General features: G+C 46.9%; 1 protein-coding gene across 7 annotated transcripts in view; it reads left to right on the top strand.

Annotated features, from left to right (window-relative positions):
- The window catches only part of SCAF1 (SR-related CTD associated factor 1), a 438,521-nt gene that overhangs the window by 116,654 nt on the left and 298,649 nt on the right, over positions 1-23,218 (top strand). For 4 of the 7 annotated variants that reach the window (XM_078655270.1, XM_078655269.1, XM_078655271.1 and 1 more), the window contains exons 3-4: positions 16,133-16,202; positions 17,117-17,232. In XM_078655270.1, coding sequence (XP_078511396.1) covers positions 16,133-16,202; positions 17,117-17,232 — 186 coding nt within the window. The remainder of the gene's footprint in view (positions 1-16,132; positions 16,203-17,116; positions 17,233-23,218) is intronic. The other 3 variants (XM_078655274.1, XM_078655276.1, XM_078655273.1) reach the window with 2 other exon arrangements.

Below are 23,218 nucleotides of genomic sequence, written 5' to 3'. Positions count from 1 at the left end.
ACCTTTATGGTAAGGGGACACCTTTACTGCCTGGCGCCTTCCTTTTCAGCTGCAGTAGGCGCGCAGCGCTTTTAAACAGACAATTTTACTCGTTTTTGTGTGTTGTGTAAAATTTAAACTGTGCACCTGGTTTTTACCTGTTTGTGACTAGCGAGGTAGCGCCCACATTCTTACATCATAATTGTGCCCCCCACCGCTTGCAGAAGAGGAGCGTTGTCATCTTGCATAATTTGTTTGGGCAGGAAGTAGGGCCGCCATCTTGGGGCTGCTGTCTGGCAGCGTGCCATCTCTCTCAGCGCTCTAGTTCTCCGCGGGGAGAACGAGGAGGCTGTATTTAAAGCTCGCTTCCTCCGCGCAGCGGTGACGCGCAGCGGAGGCGCCTGACTCGCGCCTGAGTCAAGCCAGAGTCCTGCCCGTCTGCGCCCGTCAGCGTCCCGGAGGCGTTCGGGCGGCAGGCGGGGCTCTGGTCTCTCAGCATGTGCAGATCCGGCGCACTTTGCGTGCGGTATACATCTGAGGAGCTGTGCTCTCTGAATTTTCGGGAGAGCCGGTGCTGCTCTGTCTTTCCGGCACGCCATAGGGGTAAGCTTCGCTGCCCGGGCTGTAGCTGGCGCCCCAATCGGGCTTTGTCATCTGCCCTCACTAGTAACAACGTGGGCACAGAGTATGCCTGCATGCTGCTAAATACCAGATCGGCGTGTTGTCATGCGCAAGATATCTTTGAGCTCCTTGAGACAGAGAAGCCTCTTTGCTTATTGCTGACCGAGACATGGTGGGGAGAGTTCTCGAACCCCGACGTGGCGATGGCAATTCCGTCAGAGTATAACATCTTCAGGAAGGACAGGGTCAAGGGCAGGGGCGGAGGTGTCGCACTGGTGGTGAAGAAGGGCACGGTTTGCACCGTCTTGCAGACGAAGGATATCCGTGGCTCGGAGTCGCTTGCTTTTTCTATCATGCTAGCGCCGCACCAATCAGTGAAAGGACTCCTGGTCTATCGACCACCAGGTCCGCCCGGTACGTTCTTTGCTGATCTCGATTCGGTGTTGCTGGGACTGGCCTTGAGAGCAGAGCATTGCATAGTTGCGGGGGACTTTAACATCCGGATGGACGATCCGTTTGACCCCGCTGCTATAAAGCTTTCCGACATCTTGACCCCGCTGAGTTTTATCCCCTACTTGAGGGGGCCGACTCACGCTAAGGGGCACACGCTGGATCAGGTCTTTTCCACTTCGCCTTTGGTGGTGAAAGAGATTCTTCCGGTTGTGTGGTCGGATCACTGCCTTGCCAAATTTTCTATCAGTGGCATCGCTAGGTCGTCCGTCCCTGGCCCTCAGCAACGGGCTGGTGCTGCCAGAGCGTTTAATCGAGTGACCCCTGAGATGTTGGCTCAGGCTGCTGTGGATCACCCTTGCCCGCTTGTCGGAGACCTGGAGAGAGACCTGGAGTCCCTGCAGGAGTGGCTTGCGGATAGGCTTGATGATCTGGCCCCGGTGTTGCCTCCCCGCTTAACATCTAAGCGGGTCTCGGCCCCTTGGTTTACTGCAGCACTGCGGGCTACGCGGCAGCAGTGCAAGGTAGCCGAAAGGGCCTGGCGGGCACACTATGACATGGTGGACAGGTCTGCCTATAAACTCGTGGTGAATGCCTACCATCGGGATATCAGCCTTGCAAAGAAAATCTACCTTGCGGACAGAATTGACGCATCATCGAACTCTAGTAAGGAGATCTTTACTATTGTGAGAGAATTTATTTCTCCTCGGACCGTCACGTCGGAAGAGGCGCCCTTAGAGTCCTGGGCGGCGGACCTTGCCTGTTTTTTTACGGCCAAGATAAAGCTCATACAGGATTCTTTTCCATCGGGAGCGCCTGAGGAAACATCGTCTATTCCCGCGGCTGGCCTTTCCTCTCCCGCGTGGCAGGGCGCCGTCTTGGCCGAGTTTCCATCTCTGCCGGCCTCTGCCTCCTTAGCACTTATGGGCAACTTAAAATCTGGGTCGCCACTTGACCCATGCCCAGCTAAGCTTTTGGGTAAGCTGGCGGAGGTGGTTAACCCACTGGCGAACCCTCTTCTCAATCTTTCGTTGAGTCAGGGAGTGGTTCCGCCAGGATGGAAGCAGGCAATGGTCATCCCGCTGCTAAAAAAACCGGGGCTCGACCCGAAGGTCCCAGCCAATCATAGACCGATTTCGCTGTTGCCGGCCCTCGTTAAAATCCTGGAGAAGCACGTCCAGTCGGTGCTCTCCAATTTCCTGGAGTCTCATGAGATCTTGCACGACTCCCAGTCTGGCTTCCGCACAAATCGTAGTACCGAAACCGCGCTCCTTGAGGTGTCTGAAACCATCAAGGGAGTGTTGGACACCGGGGGCAAAGTCATGCTGGTGTTGTTGGACCTGTCGGCGGCTTTTGACACCGTCCCCCATGATGGCCTTCTCGCAAGACTCTATGAGATTGGCCTGCGGGGGACGGTGCTCAAATGGTTTTCATCCTTTCTTGCCGACCGCCGGCAAACGATCTGGACGCCGCCTGACACCGCTGTGATGCCGCCATTGGGAGTCGGGGTCCCTCAGGGCTCTATTTTGAGCCCGACCCTCTTTAACATCTTTCTGTCCCCCTTGGCGGCGGTCGTGGAGTCTTTCGGTGTCCGGATCGTGTCATATGCCGACGACACCCAGCTCCTCTTCTCTTGCGAGAGAGGGGCTGACTTTGACGGGGAGAGTATCCGGAGTTGCCTTGGGGCTGTGTTCTCATGGTTCCAACTGCACAGCCTCAAGTGCAATTCCGACAAGTCCGAGGTACTCTTTTTCGGGTGCGATGCGGAGCCTAGCTGGCAGGCCTGGTGGCCCATTGACATGTTCCCTCCGTCCGGTTCTTCCCCTGTGGCTAAGAACTTGGGGGTTAAGATGGATGGGGGACTGTCAATGAAAGCCCAGATCTTTGGGGTGACCGGCACCTGCTTCGGCCTTTTAAAAATGCTGCGGAGGTTCCTGCCTCTTTTGTCGGAGGAGCATAGGAGGCTGACAGTGCAGGCCCTGATAGGCTCCAGGTTGGATTACGCCAACATTCTTTACCTGGGCCTACCTGAGTACCTGTTGCAGCGGCTTCAGGTCGCGCAGAATGCGGCGGCCAGGGCCATTTTTGGTCTAAGCAGACGCGCCAGCGCCTCCGGGCTAATTAGGACTTTGCATTGGCTACCGATCCGTAAACGGATCGCTTTTAAGGCCATGACATTGGCCTATAAGGCACTCCACGCAGTAGGAGCTAAACATCTCCAAAAGAGAGTGGTCTTTTACCAGCCGGACCGCTCTCTGCGGTCTGAATCGTTGTTTATGGCGGCCGTCCCTCGTATTAAGAGAGCTCGTCTGGGCGGCCGCTCTTTCAGTCTGCTAGCCCCACAGATGTAGAATTTGCTTCCACTCTCACTTCGGGGAGCGACCAGTCTTCTGGACTTTAGGAGAGGTCTTAAAACCTGGTTGTTCACCCAGTAGGCCTCACTAGCTGCTCTTTCTTGTTCTCTGTGTGTGTGGTGTCTTCGTTTTAATTGCGTTATGTTATTCTGAATCTGTTCCCCTTACCCAAAGCGCCGGGACACTCTTTTTGAGTATCCGTTGCGCTATATTAAAAACATAAATAACATAAAATAACATAACATAACATCTGCCGCCATCGCCAGCCGCGAGGCCACGCCCACCTGATAGGCCACGCCCACCCCTCCCGCCTATAAGAACGCGCAGAATTACAAGTGCGCTCTCTATAACCTTACCTCTGAGGCGGAAAGCCGGAGGAAATACGCGCTAATGTTTTAAAACTGTTATTTTGTGTTTGACATATTTTAAAACTTTGTTTCCTGCCCTGAGCTCTGTGCTGGGCTGCTTGTCATTAAAGTATTCCACTTTCAGCGGACTCTAGCGCTGCTTCGTGGAGTTTGTTGTCATCTGCCGCCATCGCCAGCCGCGAGGCCACGCCCACCTGATAGGCCACGCCCACCCCTCCCGCCTATAAGAACGCGCAGAATTACGAGTGCGCTCTCTATAACCTTACCTCTGAGGCGGAAAGCCGGAGGAAATACGCGCTAATGTTTTAAAACTGTTATTTTGTGTTTGACATATTTTAAAACTTTGTTTCCTGCCCTGAGCTCTGTGCTGGGCTGCTTGTCATTAAAGTATTCCACTTTCAGCGGACTCTAGCGCTGCTTCGTGGAGTTTGTTGTCATCTGCCGCCATCGCCAGCCGCGAGGCCACGCCCACCTGATAGGCCACGCCCACCCCTCCTCTCCCTAAAATGTGCTTCCCACGCAAGCGCAGCGGGAGCGCCGAAGGCAAGCCCGTCTGCGCCCGTCATCGCCAGACCATCGCCTCTCGCCAGTCCCCCTGCTCAACTCGTACCACCCAAACTGCAGTACGATAGAAAATCCCTCCTCGCACTTAAACCAGACTCAAGATGCAACAAACTTGAAGGCTGCTTTGGACAAACAGGTCTGTACTGCAAGTCGTGTTTTTTGACACCCCCACCCGGGCTAGCTAGCCACAATACCACGGCTTATAAGCAATACACCCTTACCATCCTCCAACTTAATGTTAGATACCTTGTGAAACACCACGCCGAGGTGTTCACCCTCATAACAGAGGAACATCCTGACATCATGTTTATCTGCGAAACCTGGCTCCATGATGATCAAAATAGCATCCTAAATCTCTCGTTGCCCGAGGGCTTCTCCATAAAGACCATCAATAGAGACTCCAGGGGGGGAGGGATAGCTGTTGTCTACAAATCGATTTACAACTGCACTTTTGAAAAGGAAGCCTTTTGGGGCTGTGAAAGCGCAAGGTTTAAAATCTCCACTAGTCCCCAGTTCACCCTCTCTGGACTATATATCTACCGGCCCCCTGGCCCTACTACCAGGTTCATTGAGGAATTCCTAGATGTCGCTCACACTCTAGTGATATCCTCTCCCAATTTTACCTTCCTGGGAGACCTTAACTTACATTTCGACTCCCTGACTGACCATACCATTAAGAACCTTCAGGCAGACCTTACAGCCCTTCAGCTAAACTCACTCATCCATACTCCTACTCATTCTGCTGGGCACTTACTGGACACTGTGTTTTCCAACCTCTCAGCTGTCTCGGCTGCCCCCCCTAAACCCATGGGGTGGACTGACCACTCCCTTATCAAATTCTCCCTGAAGATCAGAGACTCGATTGTGAAAAACACCTCCAGTTCCCGATACAAGAGGCCATGGCATAAACTGGCACCTAGTGACCTTACTAGTATACTAGGTAACCTCCACCTTAACCTCTCAGACGGAGACATTAACTCCGCCTACGCGGCCTTTCAAAATTGGATTAACCTAGGACTAGACTCCCTAATACCAGCAAAATGGACTAAAACCCGTAACACGCCATCTAATCCATGGTACAATGAAAATCTTCTAACCATGCGGAAAGACTGCAAAAGGGCTGAACGCCAGTGGAGGAAAGAATATAGGGACACCGATAAAGCTGTCTACCTGCTAAAATTGAGGTCATACCACAAGGCGGTGCGCACCACCCGTGCTTCCTTCTATGCGGAAGCAATTAGCTCCAGTGAGAATCCCTCAAAAACTATTTTTGAACTTGTTCAAAAACTTAAAGATAGTTCTAATCCTACCCCGGGCATAACCTCTGCACAACAATGCGATGAACTTGCCACCTTCTTTACGGAAAAAGTAAAGAAAATCTACACCTCCTTCCCCCAGAACCCCCCGGACACCTCCAAAACACGTGAGCCCTCGCCAGACAGTCCCAGTTTGTCTCTCATCCCCTGTTTAACATCTGACGTACTTGCCAAACTGTGCACCAAAGTTAAATCTGGCTCGCCCACAGATGCCATGAGACCCGCCAAATTCCTAGAATCTCTTGAGTTCTTCCTCCCTCCTCTGACTACCCTACTTAACCTATCATTCTCCTCAGCAGTGGTCCCCACATGTTGGAAGCAGGCCTGGGTCTCTCCGATTATAAAAAAAACCCACCCTAGACCCATCACAACCAGGAAATTTCAGACCAATTTCATTGCTTCCATGGGCCTCTAAATTGGCAGAAGCCCATGTGAACAAGGTTCTAGCCAATTACATGACGCAACATCAAACTCTAGACCCATCACAAAATGGCTTCAGGCCAGGATTCAGCACCGAATCCGCCCTGCTGACCACCATCGAAAACTTACGGAACATCCTGGACGCCGGTCAAAGTGCTGCGCTGATTTTACTCGACCTCAGCGCAGCCTTTGATACGGTCTCCCACTCCATCCTACTAAAACGTCTCGAAGCCATAGGTATCAAAGACCTTGCTCTAGAATGGTTCTGATCATTCCTAACAGATAGATCTTTCCGGGTCTCTGCCCCCCCGTTCACATCCCAGCCTCACCCCATAGAGCAAGGCGTCCCCCAGGGATCGGCGCTTAGCCCGTCCCTATTCAATCTTTATGTCCAGCCTCTCGCCGAAATAGCAAAAGAATGGGACCTGACACTAGTGTCGTACGCCGACGACACCCAGCTTGTCATCTCCCTGACTGAGGACCCCTCGATCTCAGCGGCAAGATTTAAGAACGGGCTAGAGGCAGTTGCTCGCTGGATGTCACACAACTGCCTCCAGCTGAACGCTGGCAAAACAGAGGTGTTGCTTTTGGGTAAAAACCCTGACTACTGGACTGATCACTGGTGGCCGTCCGCACTGGGCCCTATCCCCCCTCCCAAAACCGTGGTAAAAAACCTTGGTGTCTGGGTGGACGCATCTCTTAACTTCCAGACCCACACTAAGAAACTGGCTGCCACCTGTGTGGGCCTGTTGAGGAGCCTTCATCCTATCCTTGGCTTTTTTGACCACCATACGCGCCAACTGATAGTCCAGTCCACCATCCTGGCTCGCCTGGACTATGCCAATGTCCTCTTTCTTGGCCTTAATAAAGCTGAGATGGCGCGGCTACAACGTATTCAAAACTCTGCCGCCAGGGCAGTTATAGGCCTCCCTCGGAGGTGCTCTGCAAGAAACACCATCCAGAAACTACACTGGCTGCGCATGGAAGCCCGAGTCCAGTTTAAAGCCCTCATTACGGTTTTCAAAATTCTCAAGACTGACTGTCCTGGTCTCTTGCGCCCACTCTTAGAGCCCTACATCCCTCAGCGGACCCTACGCTCCTTGGGTCAAAACTTGGTTGTTACCCCACGTATAAGGCTAAGCAGAATGGGCGGTCGCTCTTTCAGAGTCCTGGGGGCAAGGCTCTGGAATTCCCTTCCACTTCACATTCGCTCCATAACTAATCTGCTGGCCTTCCGCAAAGCGATTAAAACATTCCTATTCTCCCCATCCTAACCTCTTACTGCCCTTCCTTTCTCTCTCCCCCCTCAGGTTTTGTTATAGTTTAGCGCCGGGACGCCTCGTTGCTGGGGCAGCTGTTCGCGCTCAATAAAACGTTATAACATAACATAACATAACCATGGCCAGTGACGTGCATTCTCCAGGAGTAGTACCCTTTCGGGGCGTGTTCCCAAAGATTTGGGCTTAGTCATTTAATCAATAAATTAGTCTCCTGTGTAGTCGATACCATCCAATGTACATAACTTTGCCACAGCCAGCGATGTGCCTAGCCATCTCCTTTAATTCATGAGTAGGATGTTCGAGTAACTCCAAAAAAGCAGAAAGTGTAGTATAAATATCTCTGGCGATATTAATGAATTCCCAGTTATTTTCTCTTAGGTGTATAGTGCACTGTAAACCCTAAGTTTTTTTTTTTTTTATATCATGGTCCCCTTCTTTGCATCTACTACAGAAATAACATTGAAATATATATAGAGTTGCCAGCTTCCAGTGGCAGTTTGTCTGTTCTATACAGTATACTTTTATGCACGAGACAAGATAATCTAACATGTCCTTCTCTTTTTTGTCCAACTCCAGCATGAATGATCTTTAAGAGCTGATGGGCCTCGTAATCAGGCCTCATGTGGGGGCTTTTCAGGCTACCTGAGGTCTTGCTTATGTGCCGTTTTGACATAATCTCTGATTGCCATCCCATACACACACTTTTACAAGTTTTTCAATTGTGTGTAGCAAAGAATGGAAAGCCAATACGGATACTGAGTTAAACCTGAATGCAGCTACAATTTTAACAGTTACTACTCTTCCACCATCAAGAGACGTAGCTCGCTCCATCGTGCAAAATCAATGGTATTCTCTAAAAGTGGAGTTGGATTATTTTGGATAATAAGGGTAACATTAACTGTTAGGTGTTCCATGTTTTTTGTTACCAACATGTAACAGATTGTCGGTAATTTGGTTGTGCTCTACACCTGGACCTAGCTTCGCTCTTGTACCAATTAGACTTAAACCCCAAGGTGGCAGAAAAAAAGACCACCAACCAGCTCGACGAGGATATAGTGACTATAGAGGTGTCATGTTTTGGTATTGTCAGTATTTTACTGTCTGTGTATAACATCAACTTTATCAAGACTGGTTATTTTGGGATGTCATAAATGTTATATTGCCTGATGACAGCCGCCAAAAGTTTCAAAAACAGAAAAGACAGTGGTGGGGCAGGGAGCAGCCGGGATGTGTTCTTATAGGAATAGTAAAGTGTTCCAACTCAAATCCATCGTAGTCTAGTCTGGCTGAGAGTGCTTGGTATAGCCATTAACCTTGGTAAATGGAGCCTCAACCCATTCATGCTTGATCCATGGTTCAAATAAGAAGCTCCGCATATCTCAATGAAATGCTTTTTCAGAGTTGAACAGTGCTCTTTTGTTATCTTGGCATGTTTGCCATAAAAGGTGAAGAAGGGTATTCAAGAGGTTCCTGTGTGAGCTGCTCAGGACGAAAACTACTGTGTATAGTAAATAAATCAAGGTTACTCTTGTTGGGCTTATACTTTGGCCATGATCTTCATGTCCGAGGTAATCAAAATAGCCCTGTACCTGGCTCACCTCAGCAGTCTTGAGTAGCAATGTAATCTAGTGTTTGTAATTCCTGGTAAGCATACGCTGTCTGACTGCAAACCTTCTTATTTATCATTCTACCGCCTCTGTTTATAAAAAAAACCCCACTTTTTAAACTTTTACCTCTGTTACATCGGTAATGCAATAATACATTGTATTTCATGCTCTGTAGTGTTGAGACACATCCTACATCTAGGCATAATCAACTTAACTGTTGAACGTTGTTCAAGAGGGTCTGGTATGGCCTGAAGAGTCATCTGATGTTGACTGTATCGTGTTGAGTCCCGCCCTCTGAATCGGTTCGGGTTCAAGAGTAGGGGTTGCCTACCAATGTTCTATTCAGTTTAATAAAAGCTTTGAAAGGTAGTCGGTAGCTTTGAATTTGTCCATTCTGCTATGCAATGCGGCAGTCCATTTTTAGAGAACCTAAGTCAGTCATACCTTTTCCCACCCTGCATGTATCGGAGGAGTAACCAGTTGTTTCCATACATGGAATAATGCTAAATGTGAAGCTACCTGTTGATGTATAATGACTTCGCCTCTTGGTGTGGTTAGGGGGTATTCGCCATTCTCTCCAGGGCCCCCTCAGAGTATCGTGGGAGGGTTTAAGGGGATTGTGATTCCCTACATTTGTCTGAGGTGTGACAAGGTTTCCATCCAATATGCCTGAATGAATCTGCACGACCACCACATGTGAAGGAAGGTGCCCCTTTTGCCACAGTTTCTACAACAAGAGTCTGGGCTTTAGGTAATTTCATTGAGGGGTGTAGGGGGCAGATACCACTGGGTGAACAACCAACTTGTATGCATTCTCTGTGTGTGCTAATAATTTAACAGTGTGAGGTGTATTCTGCATATGCTGCATCCAGGCTAGTCGGTCTGTGGCAACCATTGTATGAAGTGCAATGGAATTTAGGAGAAATTGTGTGCTACCTGAACCCAGCCTTTATTTCCTGGACTATGATTCTAAGGCTAGGTGAATCTGTGCCGCTAGGATGTAGGATCTAATATTCTGGAAGGTAAGGCTGTCCTCTGCTATATTTTTGTAAAGTGTTTCTCTAGGGACATTAAGTGCAGGATCTTTCTACACAAAAGAGTAGCTGTGTATTTGGATTTGATCTGTGGCCAGTTTGGGAAATTGAAATGTGTAGGATTTGCGCCACATAAAGGAGCCTTGGTAAAAGTTCATCTTTCCGGCGGTCATTTGGCCTAACCAGGAGATTTCCAGCTTTCCCAAGAGATATGCATAAGGCTTGCAATAAAGGGGCAACTTTACACTAATATAGATTTGTTGTGGTGCTTGGTAGATTGATTCCTAGGTTTCAGATTGACTCCTGTGCCCATGTGAAGCCGTTTTAATCAGGGTTGTCTTTTCACTGTGGTCTTATCAGCAGGAATACATTTCTATCTCCCTCGTGGTCGATTTAACGATTACTCTTGGGTGAACTGCCTTATAGTATGATATGTGGACATGCTAGCCCTCCATTCACTCGTAATGCTTCTAGTATTTTGGCCTTTACTCAAATTCTGCATTCAGTCCAGACAAAGGTCATCGCCCGCTGGAGAGGTCTCTTCTCTCCCTTGGGGATGGGAACCAGCAAAGTGTGAAAAATATGTAGCAATCTTGACAGAACATTGATATTCAAAATGATGAAACCTTGCCATGATACGTTTTGCAAGCTTTAACTATTTAAATCTCTTATCACTTGTTTTGTCAATCCTGGCCAGGGAGGAGCAGTTCCTGCTCCTCCCTTCCATATCTTTGGTGTTTTTGTTTTTTCAAATTCTTTTTATTGATTTCTATACAACAAAAAATAGGAATAATAAACAATCAAGCAATGCGTACACCCATTCTGAAAGGGGGGGAACTCCAGTTGCATGATATGACAAAGTTTTGATATAATGAAAAACGCAACTGAACTGAAACACCAGACACACAGAATGACTGGGGGCAAGAGCACATTGAGCCCTAGTCACTAAGCTTAATACACAACGACCCAATGCGTACACCCATTCTGAAAGGGGGGGAACTCCAGTTGCATGATATGACAAAGTTTTGATATAATGAAAAACGCAACTGAACTGAAACACCAGACACACAGAATGACTGGGGGCAAGAGCACATTGAGCCCTAGTCACTAAGCTTAATACACAATGACCAGTACACCCTTATCAGAGCTAGTCTCATCCTACTCAGCAAATTTATCAAGAAGAAACCCCCACAACATGATTGTCTCAGCAGCTCCCTCGTCTGTACGTCCACTACGCATGTGCATCTCCTCCGCCACTCCCCATTCAAGGAGATCCTGCTGCCATGAAGACAGCAGCTGTGCCAGAGTGCTCTTCCAGCAGATGGCCACCCTTTGTTTGGCCAGTAATAATGCAAGCTGGGCCATCCTATAGGGAATCTCCATATCATTAGTTCGCTATAGACTGGTTCTTTATCAAGTTGTTTCCCCATCTTTAGGGACGGGATTGATCAGTTAATTGTGCTGCATCTGTCTTGCGCTCTATTGAGAACGTTAATTTTAATATCTTGCAGTTATCTTGATTTATTCCAAAACCTGTGATTTTTTTTATTTCAAATTCCGTTTGGACCACCTCTACTCCACTTAGTGAATTTAGCGAGTTGCCTGATGTAAGTAGAACATAGTCTGCGAATAGACAAGTCATTTTGTTTAACCCCACCTACCAAACTTTATTTCTGGGTTTATTCCTGTGACCAATTGGGAGAGGAGTTGGCCTAACGGCTAGGGCGGTTGACCCCGAATCTGGGGAATTGGGTTCGAGTCTCGGCAATGACTCCTGTGATTCTGGGCAAATCACTTAATCTCCCCTTGCCTAACAAAAAAATGAATGTGTCCCCATGTAATGCTACTGGTGCTATGTAAAGTGCTCTGATACCCAATTTGGGTCAAGTCCGCGCTATATAAAACTCTGTAAAATAAAAAACAATTTTAAAAAATCGCTCTTTCCAATGTCTGTTACTAAATCCCAGAGAAGAGACAATGCAACAACTTTTCCCATTTCTCACTGTAAAGCAACTTTACACCAGACTAGCCTTTTACATTTTACACTACCCTACGGGCATTTGTAATTGGCCATAATCGACTTCATTCATTCTAAGTCTTGTTTGATTTTTTTTTAAAAATGTTTCTATGTATTTCTGGATGATTTTATCAAATGCCTCTCCAGCATCAAGGGTACAGCTGGAATCGCCTTTGTTGACTAGGTGGACTACTAGTCTAACATTATCACTTCCCTGTCTATCTCTGATAAATCCCCACCTGGTCTGAATTTTACAGGTGTGGCATTATTGCACACAATCTATTTGACAGGACGTTTGTGAATACTTTTATATATCTATTGAGTATTGCTATTAGCTAGTGGGCTGCACAGCCTTCTGAATCTTTCCTTGCTTTGTGAGTGAGTAAAATGTCTGCATATCTCCTGGTGGGTGGCACGTCTAAGTGCCGGTCAGTCTAATTGAAGAACGAGACCAAGTATTTTCTCAGGTATGGAAGCAATATTTTATATAATGAGACAAGCAACCAGCTCCTACTTCTTTGGAGTGCTAGACAATAGTCTGATAGGGTTCCTATTTTCTTGGAGAACTGATCGAAGTAGAACAAGTTTCATACTAAAGTGATCCCCACATCTCAGATGGGTTTCTTGAAGAAACACTATGTCAGGGTTATGATGTTTGATGTAGTTCTAGTTTTGGGGGAGGTCAAACCCTGAAATTGATGTTAGTTTGAATGGTGGGTTTAGTATCTCGTTTTAGACGTAGTTTCTACATGCACCTATCTAGTAAAGTCTTCATTTGGGATTCCTACCCTATTAACTGAACAAAACCTATAAAACATCTTTGTTTTGCAATAACCATTTGTATCGACCTTAGGTGGGGTCAAGCACCTATCAGTTTGGCTCTGGCAAGTAGACCCATGAGTCCTCACAACATATTCTGTATTCTACTCCCCCTTGGAGCTCCCTCGATTGATCAAGCTCAGTCCCTTTTATTTAAACTCTTCAGAGATAAAAGTAATACATCGCAACATTCTCCCATGTCCTTCCTGTTTTTTCTCATTACCACCTTTTTGTCATTTTGTAAAATGAAATCTTTCCTTCAAAAGACCTCCTCGCGCCCATATCTACACTTTACTTATAGAGCTGCAAACAGTTTTAGGCATCTGTGTGCCTGCCTCTTAGGTACCAGTCTAAGGGTCCCTAAGATAGGCACATTTGTAATGATTTGCTGTAAGTTTCTTCTCTTCTCTCCTTGATGAATTTCGGGGATCTTAAGTGTATGGGGAGTACTCTGATCTAAAGCATTCAAAGCCGGTCTCCAAGCCTTTTCTTTTCCTTTCAGCACCTTTCCAGGTAAAGTGTACTGCGGTATGGTAGTCCTAGCAATATTAAACCCACTTATCATTTTAGGCATGAGTAATAGGTTTCAGTTCCTTGCACCTCTAGCAGCTCCTGGAGTCTTAGGTCTTGATAGAAGAGAATTTTGGAGCCTTCATTCAGGATATGATTGGATTGTTTAGCTTTTTTCATAATTGCCTCTTATTTAAAGTCTGCCTATTTCACAATTGTGTGCCTAGGTCAGGCTGTGTTCACTAGTATTCCTTCCCACACTATGGGCTCTGGATATGCCGATGTCTGGCTGCTGCGGTATCGTCTTAAAAATGTTCTTCAGGCATGCATGTGTTGCGTCCTGTGCCTTCCTTCAAATTCCAAATGTACATGTTTTCCCACATAAATCAATTTTTTCCAGATATGAAGAACTGTCCTGCAGTTACCTGGTCTGTTTGTAAGTTGAAGCCTACCAGATAGCACAGCTGTCCGGTTTGCTAATACATTCTGAAAGCTTCCCTGAGAATGCATTCCGTTCATTACATACCATTGACTTTGTAGTTTGTAACTCGCAATTGCTTGCTTTCTATTTGCAGACTCTATTTATTTTAAGCTGTCTGCCATGTCTTTGTCCCTCCCGTGTTGCAAAGCCTGTTCACCATCCCTCCTTGTATTCTTCTATGAGGTCAGTGTTTCTATAAACGTGCTTTAAAAATGTGTTCTTGTCACATTTGCTGTGCATTCAAAGACAGAGGTCAAAGTCAGTCTGTCTTCCAAGGGAGGTTGATGTTTACTTTTATTTCTCTGACTTCAAAGTGAGAGGGTTTATCTGGCAATTCTACTGGATAACCATGTGAGTGGGAAGGCAATAGGATGTCTTTTTGCTCACACATAACAAAATGTAAGAAGTCTGTAAATGGACTATGCAAATATTTCAGAATATATCGGAATAGAAAGCACAAACTAAGCACATTTTTTAAACCATTCTGAAACAAATAGAATCAGGAAAAATCAATACACTTGGTGATGCCATTTCCACACATTGTTTGTGTGCGGTATGGTTTTATCAGTAAAACTGTATGTCTGTGCAAATATCATGGTTATTTCATTTGAAAATATGTTGCCTATAATGACCCTGTGCTACCACACCATGTATACTCCCCTCTTCTCCACACATTCCACGCCACACTACACCACTCCACTTCCCGAAACTCTGTCCTTCCACTCTGTGCCCCTCCTCGCAACGCCCTGGACTCCACAAACGTTTAGCCATACTGAACAGCAGGCACACTGGTGTACAACATGGCTAAAGCATATTGGGAAAGCCAAAAGCTCTTGCATAGGCAAGACCTATTGGTTTTGCCATTGCTTGTTCTGATTGGGCCATTGTGGTGTGTAGGTCCTGCTCCCCTTCCTTACTTTCCTCTAGTTGGATGTCTGCTGAATTGAGCCCTTGATTTAAAGATTACATGTCTGACATCGTGTCTTTCCCAGTACTGCTGACACAGCACTTAGTTTTTCAGATATGGATTTCTCCAGATCAAGTTGTATCTTAGTAAAACAGATCTTCAAATCCTGCTTTCTCACTATGTTCTGATATTGCAAGGCCATTTCGTCCCTTGCTTGACAGATAGGCTCTTGTACACCTGGCATTAGCTGTTTGGAAATCAAGCAGTCTTAAGTTACTTAGTGGGTTTGGGCATTTTTGACTTGGTTTTATTTGGGCCTGAGGAGAGGTAGGATTCTGCCTTTAATCTCATATGACAAGTTGGTTTCAGTGCTCTAACTTTTAATTCAGTTCCTCATTTGTTTTGATTTATTTTTTTGGAGTAGCTCTCTGGCTTGCAGTCATCTCTGTATTGCCTTGTGTGTTCCAAGTGTACACCTGCAGTCAGACTCCCTCCGTACGTCCTGGTCTCGGGGTTTCTTAGGGCCAGATGCTTTGTTGGAGGAGGTTCCCCTAAATTCCTGTGTTGCGGGTGGTCGCTACTACTTTGCTTCATGTGCCCCACATTAATTTGTGGTCAAGCGTAGTTTTATATTCCATGTAATTGCATTGTCTATTTATTTTCTGCTTGCCTTACCATTTTTGGAAAGATTTTAAATACGATGTCTCCACAACATAATTTGATGTGCCCAGATTGGGAGTCTAGAGCGATACAGCGTAGTTGTGGCATAAATGGTGTAAATGTTTAGTTATTGTTTTTACTCTATTTATACAGGTTTTATGCCTCTTCCTAGTGTTGCATACCCACAGATTTGTATTGGGAGTGCCCATAATTAGAGATGCTGATCATTGCTGACTTGAGTTCTTTATCTTTTTATTCTGCATTGTAATCGCCTAGTCAGTGTGGATTGAGGTAGATTCTATTGATGGACATTTGGCAAAGCTTGGAGGGTCGCTTAATTGCTTTTAGTTCCATTTACTCATTAACTCCTGAAGACCAAGTCCACAAAACAGTGTTAAGTAGTTAGTCCTTGAGAAACCGCTTTGTGTTGGGAGAGTCTACTTAACAAGATAATTGTAGATCTGACCAGAAAAGTGCATTCTGTGAGGTTCAAGTGCTTAGGGTCAACTGTTGTACCCAGGATAAGAGGTGCCTAAAAGAAAGCGGTTGAAGTGCCAGTTCAGTGTTTGGTGAAGAAGCTGCTTATCACCTTAACAGTGAGCTAGGAGTACTACTTGCTGGGGTGTCCGCTTACATCTGTTTTCTGAAGGTAATGGACTGAGCCAGTGAACACATCCAAGATAATGTGTGATAAGAGGACGTGCTTTAATCTATTATCCAGTTTACATTTTTTTTTATCTTTCAGAAGGCATTACAGCATGTCATGGGAACCAGCCTTAAGAGTGAAAGCAAAAAAGACCTGTTTGAAATGGCAGGTAATGTTCAATGCACAGTCAGCTGTATAAAGAAAAGTCTTCACTTCTCTCTAACAGTCAAAAGTTAAAGTTGTTTTTGCTCGAGAGATTCAATGTGTCTCTTGGTTAATACCTGGGATGCTTAGCCTTATTTGTTTCTAAAAACTCCATGTGAGCATTGTTTTGAGTGCATTTATTTATTACTGTGCTTATGTGTCCTGATATGTTTCCCACACATGTGCACATCCTGTTAAATACCATTACCTGTGGGTCTTTTTCACCTCTCAGGCCACATGGCTTCCTTCACCCGTTAGTTTTTCCACCTGTCTGAGCTTTCCCTGTCCTTCATACCTCTAGGTTCCAGTAAGTCGTGTTCTGCTTGGTGGGTGCACCTTGTGAACATGAGACTTTCCCTGATGGGCATGTGCCTTTTGCCTGAACAGCTCTTTTCGGTCTTCTACTGATGGACGAATGCCACGTAATGGTTTTCCATGCAGGTTTTTGATCTGGGCTTTCAGTGATTGGCGAGTTAGGTACTCTTACTGCAGGCTACGTAGGTGACTCTTTTACTGATGATATATCTATCTACATCGCTTGGTGCCAGGAGCGAACCTGACCAAAATATGAATCCACACACTTTCAGTACAAACATTAACACGCGCACTTAGGCCTTTGCGGAAAATCTATCCTTTTTTTGTGGACCGGAACCCCGCCTTATGCAACACGTTCCAGCCACCTGGCCTTGCTTACATATACATGTCCCTGTGAAACAACAATCCTAAATCCGTGAGTACATGGTCATAGAAAGAGGACTTCTTAAACAGGACAGTATAGTTGCTATCTTAGATGCTTCATTGTTGGAAGCATATATAGATAGTCTCTTTCTGAATTATTTTGTTGTTCCTGATCCGGTATGTCATTCATTTGTTTTTCAGATATCCCATGGAAAAATGTAACCCAGAAGAAGACATGCAAAAAGAAAAATGATAGTATGTGTGGATGCCCAGGAGAAAATGTATCCCCCACGCTGGACGTGGTGAATGGAGCTGCTGTACGTATGCACTACTTACAACTGATTTGTTGGTAATCTTAATAAATGCACCGAATGCATGAGGTCTGCAGACTGTAATATTCTTCAGGTAATAAATTGTAAGTATTACATTTCTTGCATTTGAGATCACCCTCTCATCTCAGTATCTACCCTGTGCCAGTCCTGCGGCGTTAGCTCCTCATCTAGTGCCTCTTCCGATTTACTGTGTTGTTGGGGCCAACTCCGGTAAGCCATTGCATAGGGCCCTATAGATATGTGTTATGAGCCTTCATCTTTCAGTCAGATCTAGCAGTCTCTGCAGTGTTTGTGAGGGCAGTGGTTCCTCAGGAAAACTGGGCCACATCTTGCACGCTGTGGCCAATATTGTATTGTCAAAAACCCAACGCGAATGAGTCATTCACATCTTCCTGCCTCATAAACCGGCCCCCAAGATATAGGGTGTCCATATAGTGTCCCCTGTAGGACATACAGACACCGTAGCAGCACTAGCATTTTTACTAAAGCTGCCCTTCCCGTCAGTAAGAGAGGGAGGTCCCTCCAGAGCCGGACCGAAGCTCGCTGTCCAAGTCAAAGAAGTGTTGTTTTTCATATGCTATTTTAATCCCTAAATAACGTATACCCTCCGTGCCCCACGGTGACTAGACCACAGGGAGTCTTGCAGGGTCCATCATTGTGGGACCCCCCCAGCGGCAGCAGACGTGATAGCTGGGCATTAACATAAAGTCAGGATACCTCCTCAAACTCTGCCTGGGCATCCTACAGCACTGAGACCGAATCTTCCGTATCTTGTAAATATACTAGGGCATAGTCCACGTATAATGAGATCACACGTATTGTCTCCTACCCAGATACCCAAGGCTGTAACCTCTGTCGTAACGGTGCTGCCAATGGTTCAATCACCAGTGCAAATAACAGTGGCGACAGCGGGCACCCCTATCTCGTACCGCCATGTCGTGGGAAGCCTGCAGAAACCAAACCACCCATACGGATCATTGTAAAATAACTTGAGCGAGGAAACTTATTTGGATCCAAAACCCATTCTGTCTAAGACCTGCCACTGATATTCCCATGCAACCGAATCGAACGCCTGCTCAATGTTAACGAACACTAGTTTATAGGAACCGTTCCATAGACTAAAGGTATGGATAACTTGAAACAGTCTAAGCAGTTTATACATGGTGCTCCTCTTTGGAATGAACCCATAGTGATCTTCATAGATAAGGGCTGACAGAAACTGGAGCAGTGAGGTAGCCAACAGGCCGCTAATTATTTTAACGGCCACATTTAACATGTATAGCGGTCTATAAGACGTCACCTCCACCAGTACCTTACCCGGTTTCGGCACCAGCACCACAAGAGCCTCTCGCATAGTATCTGGGGAGCGTCCCCGTTGGAGCCTATTAACTATCACATCGGCATGTTTATGATAAAATATGGTCAGAAGGCCATATCCCCCAGGTGTTTTTGCACTTTTCTGATGTCACAATGATACTAGGATCTACTCTTGGGTTACTTCTGTGTCAAGCAATTGCCTCTCTTCCGCTCCCAACCTAAGGACCTTCAAACCTGCCAGAAAGGATGCAGTCTCTCTTTTCGTATATACCTTTGCAGGTGAACCTTGAACACCTCATTTATGACTACCTGGGAGTTAACTATTTTACCTACATTATCCCTTAAGGCCAAAACCTGCTCCCAAAATTTTCAATCATGGCTTCAGACTTGTCCCCCTCGGTGTGCAATCTCGGTCGCTATGCAGTGAACACGTGCTTTAACAGCCTGCGCCAGTCATCTAATAGAGCACTACGGTGCATCTACATTCTTCAAGCTTCTGTGGTTGTATGAAGAGCACCCCTTCTGACGGGCCAATTCACAGACCATAGGTGAAGCCCCCCTCCAGACAAGGAGTCAAAACCATTAGATGCCTCTGGTAAACGAGTAGCCACCCAAGCTGGAAATCATTTGCGCATTGCCAACACCCAGGCCTTGTTAGCCAGATATCATAGGGCACTCTGGGACGAAAAGGAGCAGTTGCTACAACACCTCCCAGGTGATCACAAAGCAAAAGCCCAGGATTTAGTCCAGAAAGGGAAGCTCGCATCCAATTCCTCAATAAGATGCGCTTTAGATGCTGCAGACTCCACAGCTAGAGAGATCAACACTAGTGTGTTACTAAGAAGACATTTATGGTTGCGGAATTTTGGTTACAAACCAGAATTACAACAGTCTATTTTAAATACTCCTTTTGACAAGGAACATCTCTTCTGACCCGAAGTAGATAAGTCATTAGAAAAAATGAAAAAAAGACACGGGTAGCCAAGTCTATGGGAGCTCTGCCGTCTCCCTCTAATCGAGGCTCCTTTCGTCACTCCTTCTACCGTGGAGGGTCGAAAACCATGACCTCGGTCAATACTTCCACCTCTTACAAAGGCAACAGTCAATGTTCCTCTACAAGGGGTTTCTTTAGAGGAGGATATAGAGGTAACTACAACAAAGGTCGAGGCAAGGGTTCCGCACCAGGTAATTCCCCCTCCTCCAACAGGCAGTGACTTGCCTACACTTCCCCCGATCATTTATCACCTGCCGGGGGACGTCTTCTACAACTCCTCCTCATTTGGCAATTTATCACCATAGACAAATGGGTGTTAGTAATTATCAAACATGATAATTGCCTGGAGCTTACCAACAACCCTCCAAACATACCACCATGTTCTCACAAAATGTCACCAGAACATTTACGTCGACTTCAGCAAGAAGTCTAGTCTCTCCTCCCCAAAGGAGCCATAGAACCTGTGCCACTACAACATCGTGCAACAGGCTGTACTTTCTCACCCCCAAAAAGGACAGCTTCTTGAGACTTATTCTATCTAGATCTCAGAGAACTACTCCTCTACATACTGTCAGAACATTTTCACATGGTAACACTTCAACAAGTGCTACCGCTTCTACAGCAGGACTACTTTTATGTCTACTCTAGACTTAAACGACTCCTATTTCCACATTCCGATTCATCCCGCTCATGCAAATACCTCAGATTCATCATAACAGGTCATCATTACCAATTCAAAGTATACTACTGTGAGAAGTTGGCCTGATATATAGTGCTCACTATTCTAGTGATCACTTTGTATCATACCAAACAACCCTTATTGATGATTGGCTGTAAGTCAACCTTTCAGACCAGCTATCCTAGTAGCATGGACACGAGCAGTCTTCAGGCTAAACTCTAGAGGGCGTGTTAAGCCAGCTGTTTTACCATCACATATACCCCTTGAACACCAAGTGAAAGGACACCACACAAGTTGTTATAAAAATATAGGATATTTATTAATAATAGTTCTACCCTGAACTCTTTGAGTCAGGGAGCTAAGCACAATACAAAACTCTTACGAAAATACTTAAAGTTGCACAATTTACACAAATGCCCGAGGGACACGAAAAACCATATACTACAAAAGTGGAATGCGAAATACTAGCAGGTAAGTAACCAGATCCAGAGGCTTGAGGATCGCTAGGACTTCACTACTGAACCCTAAGGTTAGGAGCAGGAGGTCTAGGGAGATCGTGTGCAGAGTGTGCACTCACGCGGGATGCGGGAAGAAGTCTATGGATGCTAGATTTCGTAAAGTTAGTGTTATCGGACAAATCCGACTAGTTAGGCTGAAAACGAAAAAGGATCTGGACACTTAGATAGTGAACCTACGTTGGAGCACCGAAATGCTCGAGTTACCTAGCCCAGGGGCTGCGGCTGCATAGGGTTCAAAAGCCGTCGGGAATCCTCGTTACAGTCTATGGAGCCTGATAGAAGAAGTTGCTGGCAGGCGACCAGTGATGACGTTCGATGGGATCCAAGACTGGATCGGAGTTGAAGATGACCTGAAAGCAGAGGGGACTCAGTTCTTGATCACTAGCCAGTGATCAGATGGGCTCCAGGATGGCACTGGATGAAGTCACCTCGACCAGGTGAGTGGGCGATGCTGGGCTCTGCAGTCTCTCGGACCAGGAGGCGTTGTCGGCGACCAGGATGGAGGGGCGAGCTGTCCCACGAAGGTGTCTGCTGTCGGCGCTGCTGGAACCAGGATTGAAGCAACAAGCCTTGGCAAAGGCAAGCCCACGCGGTGGACTCAAGATGGCGTCTGGAGTGGACCAGGAGGGTCCGGGGTGCTCCTCTGTTGGAGGGGAGCTAGGGCCAGTCTGGAGCAACCAGACCAGCGATGGAAGTGTCGTGGTTCGTCGTCAGGAGGGCTACAAGCCAGCAGGCAAGTGGCCGGACAACGCGGTGAGCAGCAAAGAGCAGAAGGGCCCCACGCAGATCTCGTGGATGCTGGGGGGCTGTACTTCGGTGCTGGAGCTGCTCAGGGTTAGGGCTTCTCAAACCCCAATGCACTTACTCGAGGGTCTCTCGGGGGTCGTGCTGGTGAAGCGTCGTGCAGGTCTTGAAGATGGCCGGTCCCACGGGTCTCGTCACACCCACGAATCTCAGCTGGGCTGGATGATGTAGGTAGAGGTCAGAGATGGCAGGGAATCCGGGTCTCGTCGAGCTGGGCAGTCTTGATCCGGAGGATGGACTTACAGCAAACCGCAAGAGCTTCGTTGGTGCCTGCTGGTGCAGGGTGGCTACTCCTTAGCCACAAGGGAGAGTCTTTAGAAGAGTCAAGAGTTCCTTTCGTGGAAAGTAGTTTCAAGATTCAAGATTATCTAATTTGGGAAGGGGGCCTGCTCCTACCTTTATCCTAAGAAAAGGGGCTGGCACGTGACTAGGTCCTGCCCTATGGTTGGGACCAGGAGGGGGATGGTTACACCCCTCTCCTTTGTCCGGTCTCTCCCCAGCTCAGGGGCTAGTGTGCCCCAGGAACTGGTTTGAGCCGGCATATGCACAGTGAGCACCGGGGTGCCACTTGCAGTCACCTTCCTTTCAACCCTGCCTACCTGGGATACACAAAATCCTGTCTGGGATGGTGCTAGCACCGCCCCTGGCAGGAAACCCTTTGTCCAGGCCTCCGTTGCTGGAAGGACTCCCAGCAGCAGGAGGGCAGACTTGTGTCTCGGTGGCAGCATCCATTTTGTGGAGCTGAGGCTGTGTCTGACTTAAACCGGGGTTCACAGTTACATACATGTCGTGTCCCTCTAGAAGGGTGGAATGCTAACCCCGTCGCCATAATTGGCGAGGGGTTAGTATTCCAATTCGTATGACACCTTACTCGACATGTTTTGATAATGCTATACCAAAGTTAGCATTTAACCGCGAGGATTATAATGCACTTAAGAGTATATGGTATAGCGTTATCATGGAACAGCTATTTGGACTTGGTTCCGCAAGCTGTAAACGGGCTCAGCTCATGCCAGGGCACCATCTCACATAATTCCAAGCACTCTGCCTTCAGGATTGATAAGGCCTGCCATAGGAGTGACTGATAGGAATATATGTGTCCATTTTAGGGTTAGATATAGGTATACTATATCTAAAGCAAAGGGTGTTTACACCACCTTGCCCCAGCTGTCTTGCAGCCAGTTGTCAGTTTTGGATGGCCAGCCAGGGGTGGCATAATACATGCTTCAGCCCCTGGTAGGCCCTGGGTACACCAATGCCCTGGATACCTAAGGTATACTATGCAGGGACTGATAAGGTGACTCAGTATCCAATTAGATATGCACCTAGGGTACATGGAGTCCATTTTAACAGAGAGAGCAGGAAGCCTGGGGTCCTGAATAGCAAGATCCCAGGTCAACTAAGTCAGAAACCAGCAAAACACTAGGCAAAAAGTTGGGGGCAACCATAGTCAGGTATCCACCTTCCTACATAACCCCCCCCTCCAAACGAAAGGAGATAAGGCTATCCTTGACCAGGTAAGCCTATATTGCCTGAGTGGCCATATGAGGAGGTGCATGCACTGGCATGGTTACCCCCTATCTCATGGTCCACTAAGCAATCCCTCACCCTAAGGGTATCTGAGGGTCTCCACCATAGGAAATCTCTACCTGTGGTGTG

This window comes from Lissotriton helveticus, chromosome 7 (genome assembly GCF_964261635.1).
Source record: "Lissotriton helveticus chromosome 7, aLisHel1.1, whole genome shotgun sequence".
NCBI lineage: Eukaryota > Metazoa > Chordata > Amphibia > Caudata > Salamandridae > Lissotriton > Lissotriton helveticus.
Note: the sequence above shows the minus strand (reverse complement) of the source record. Positions and strands in the feature narration are given on the sequence as shown.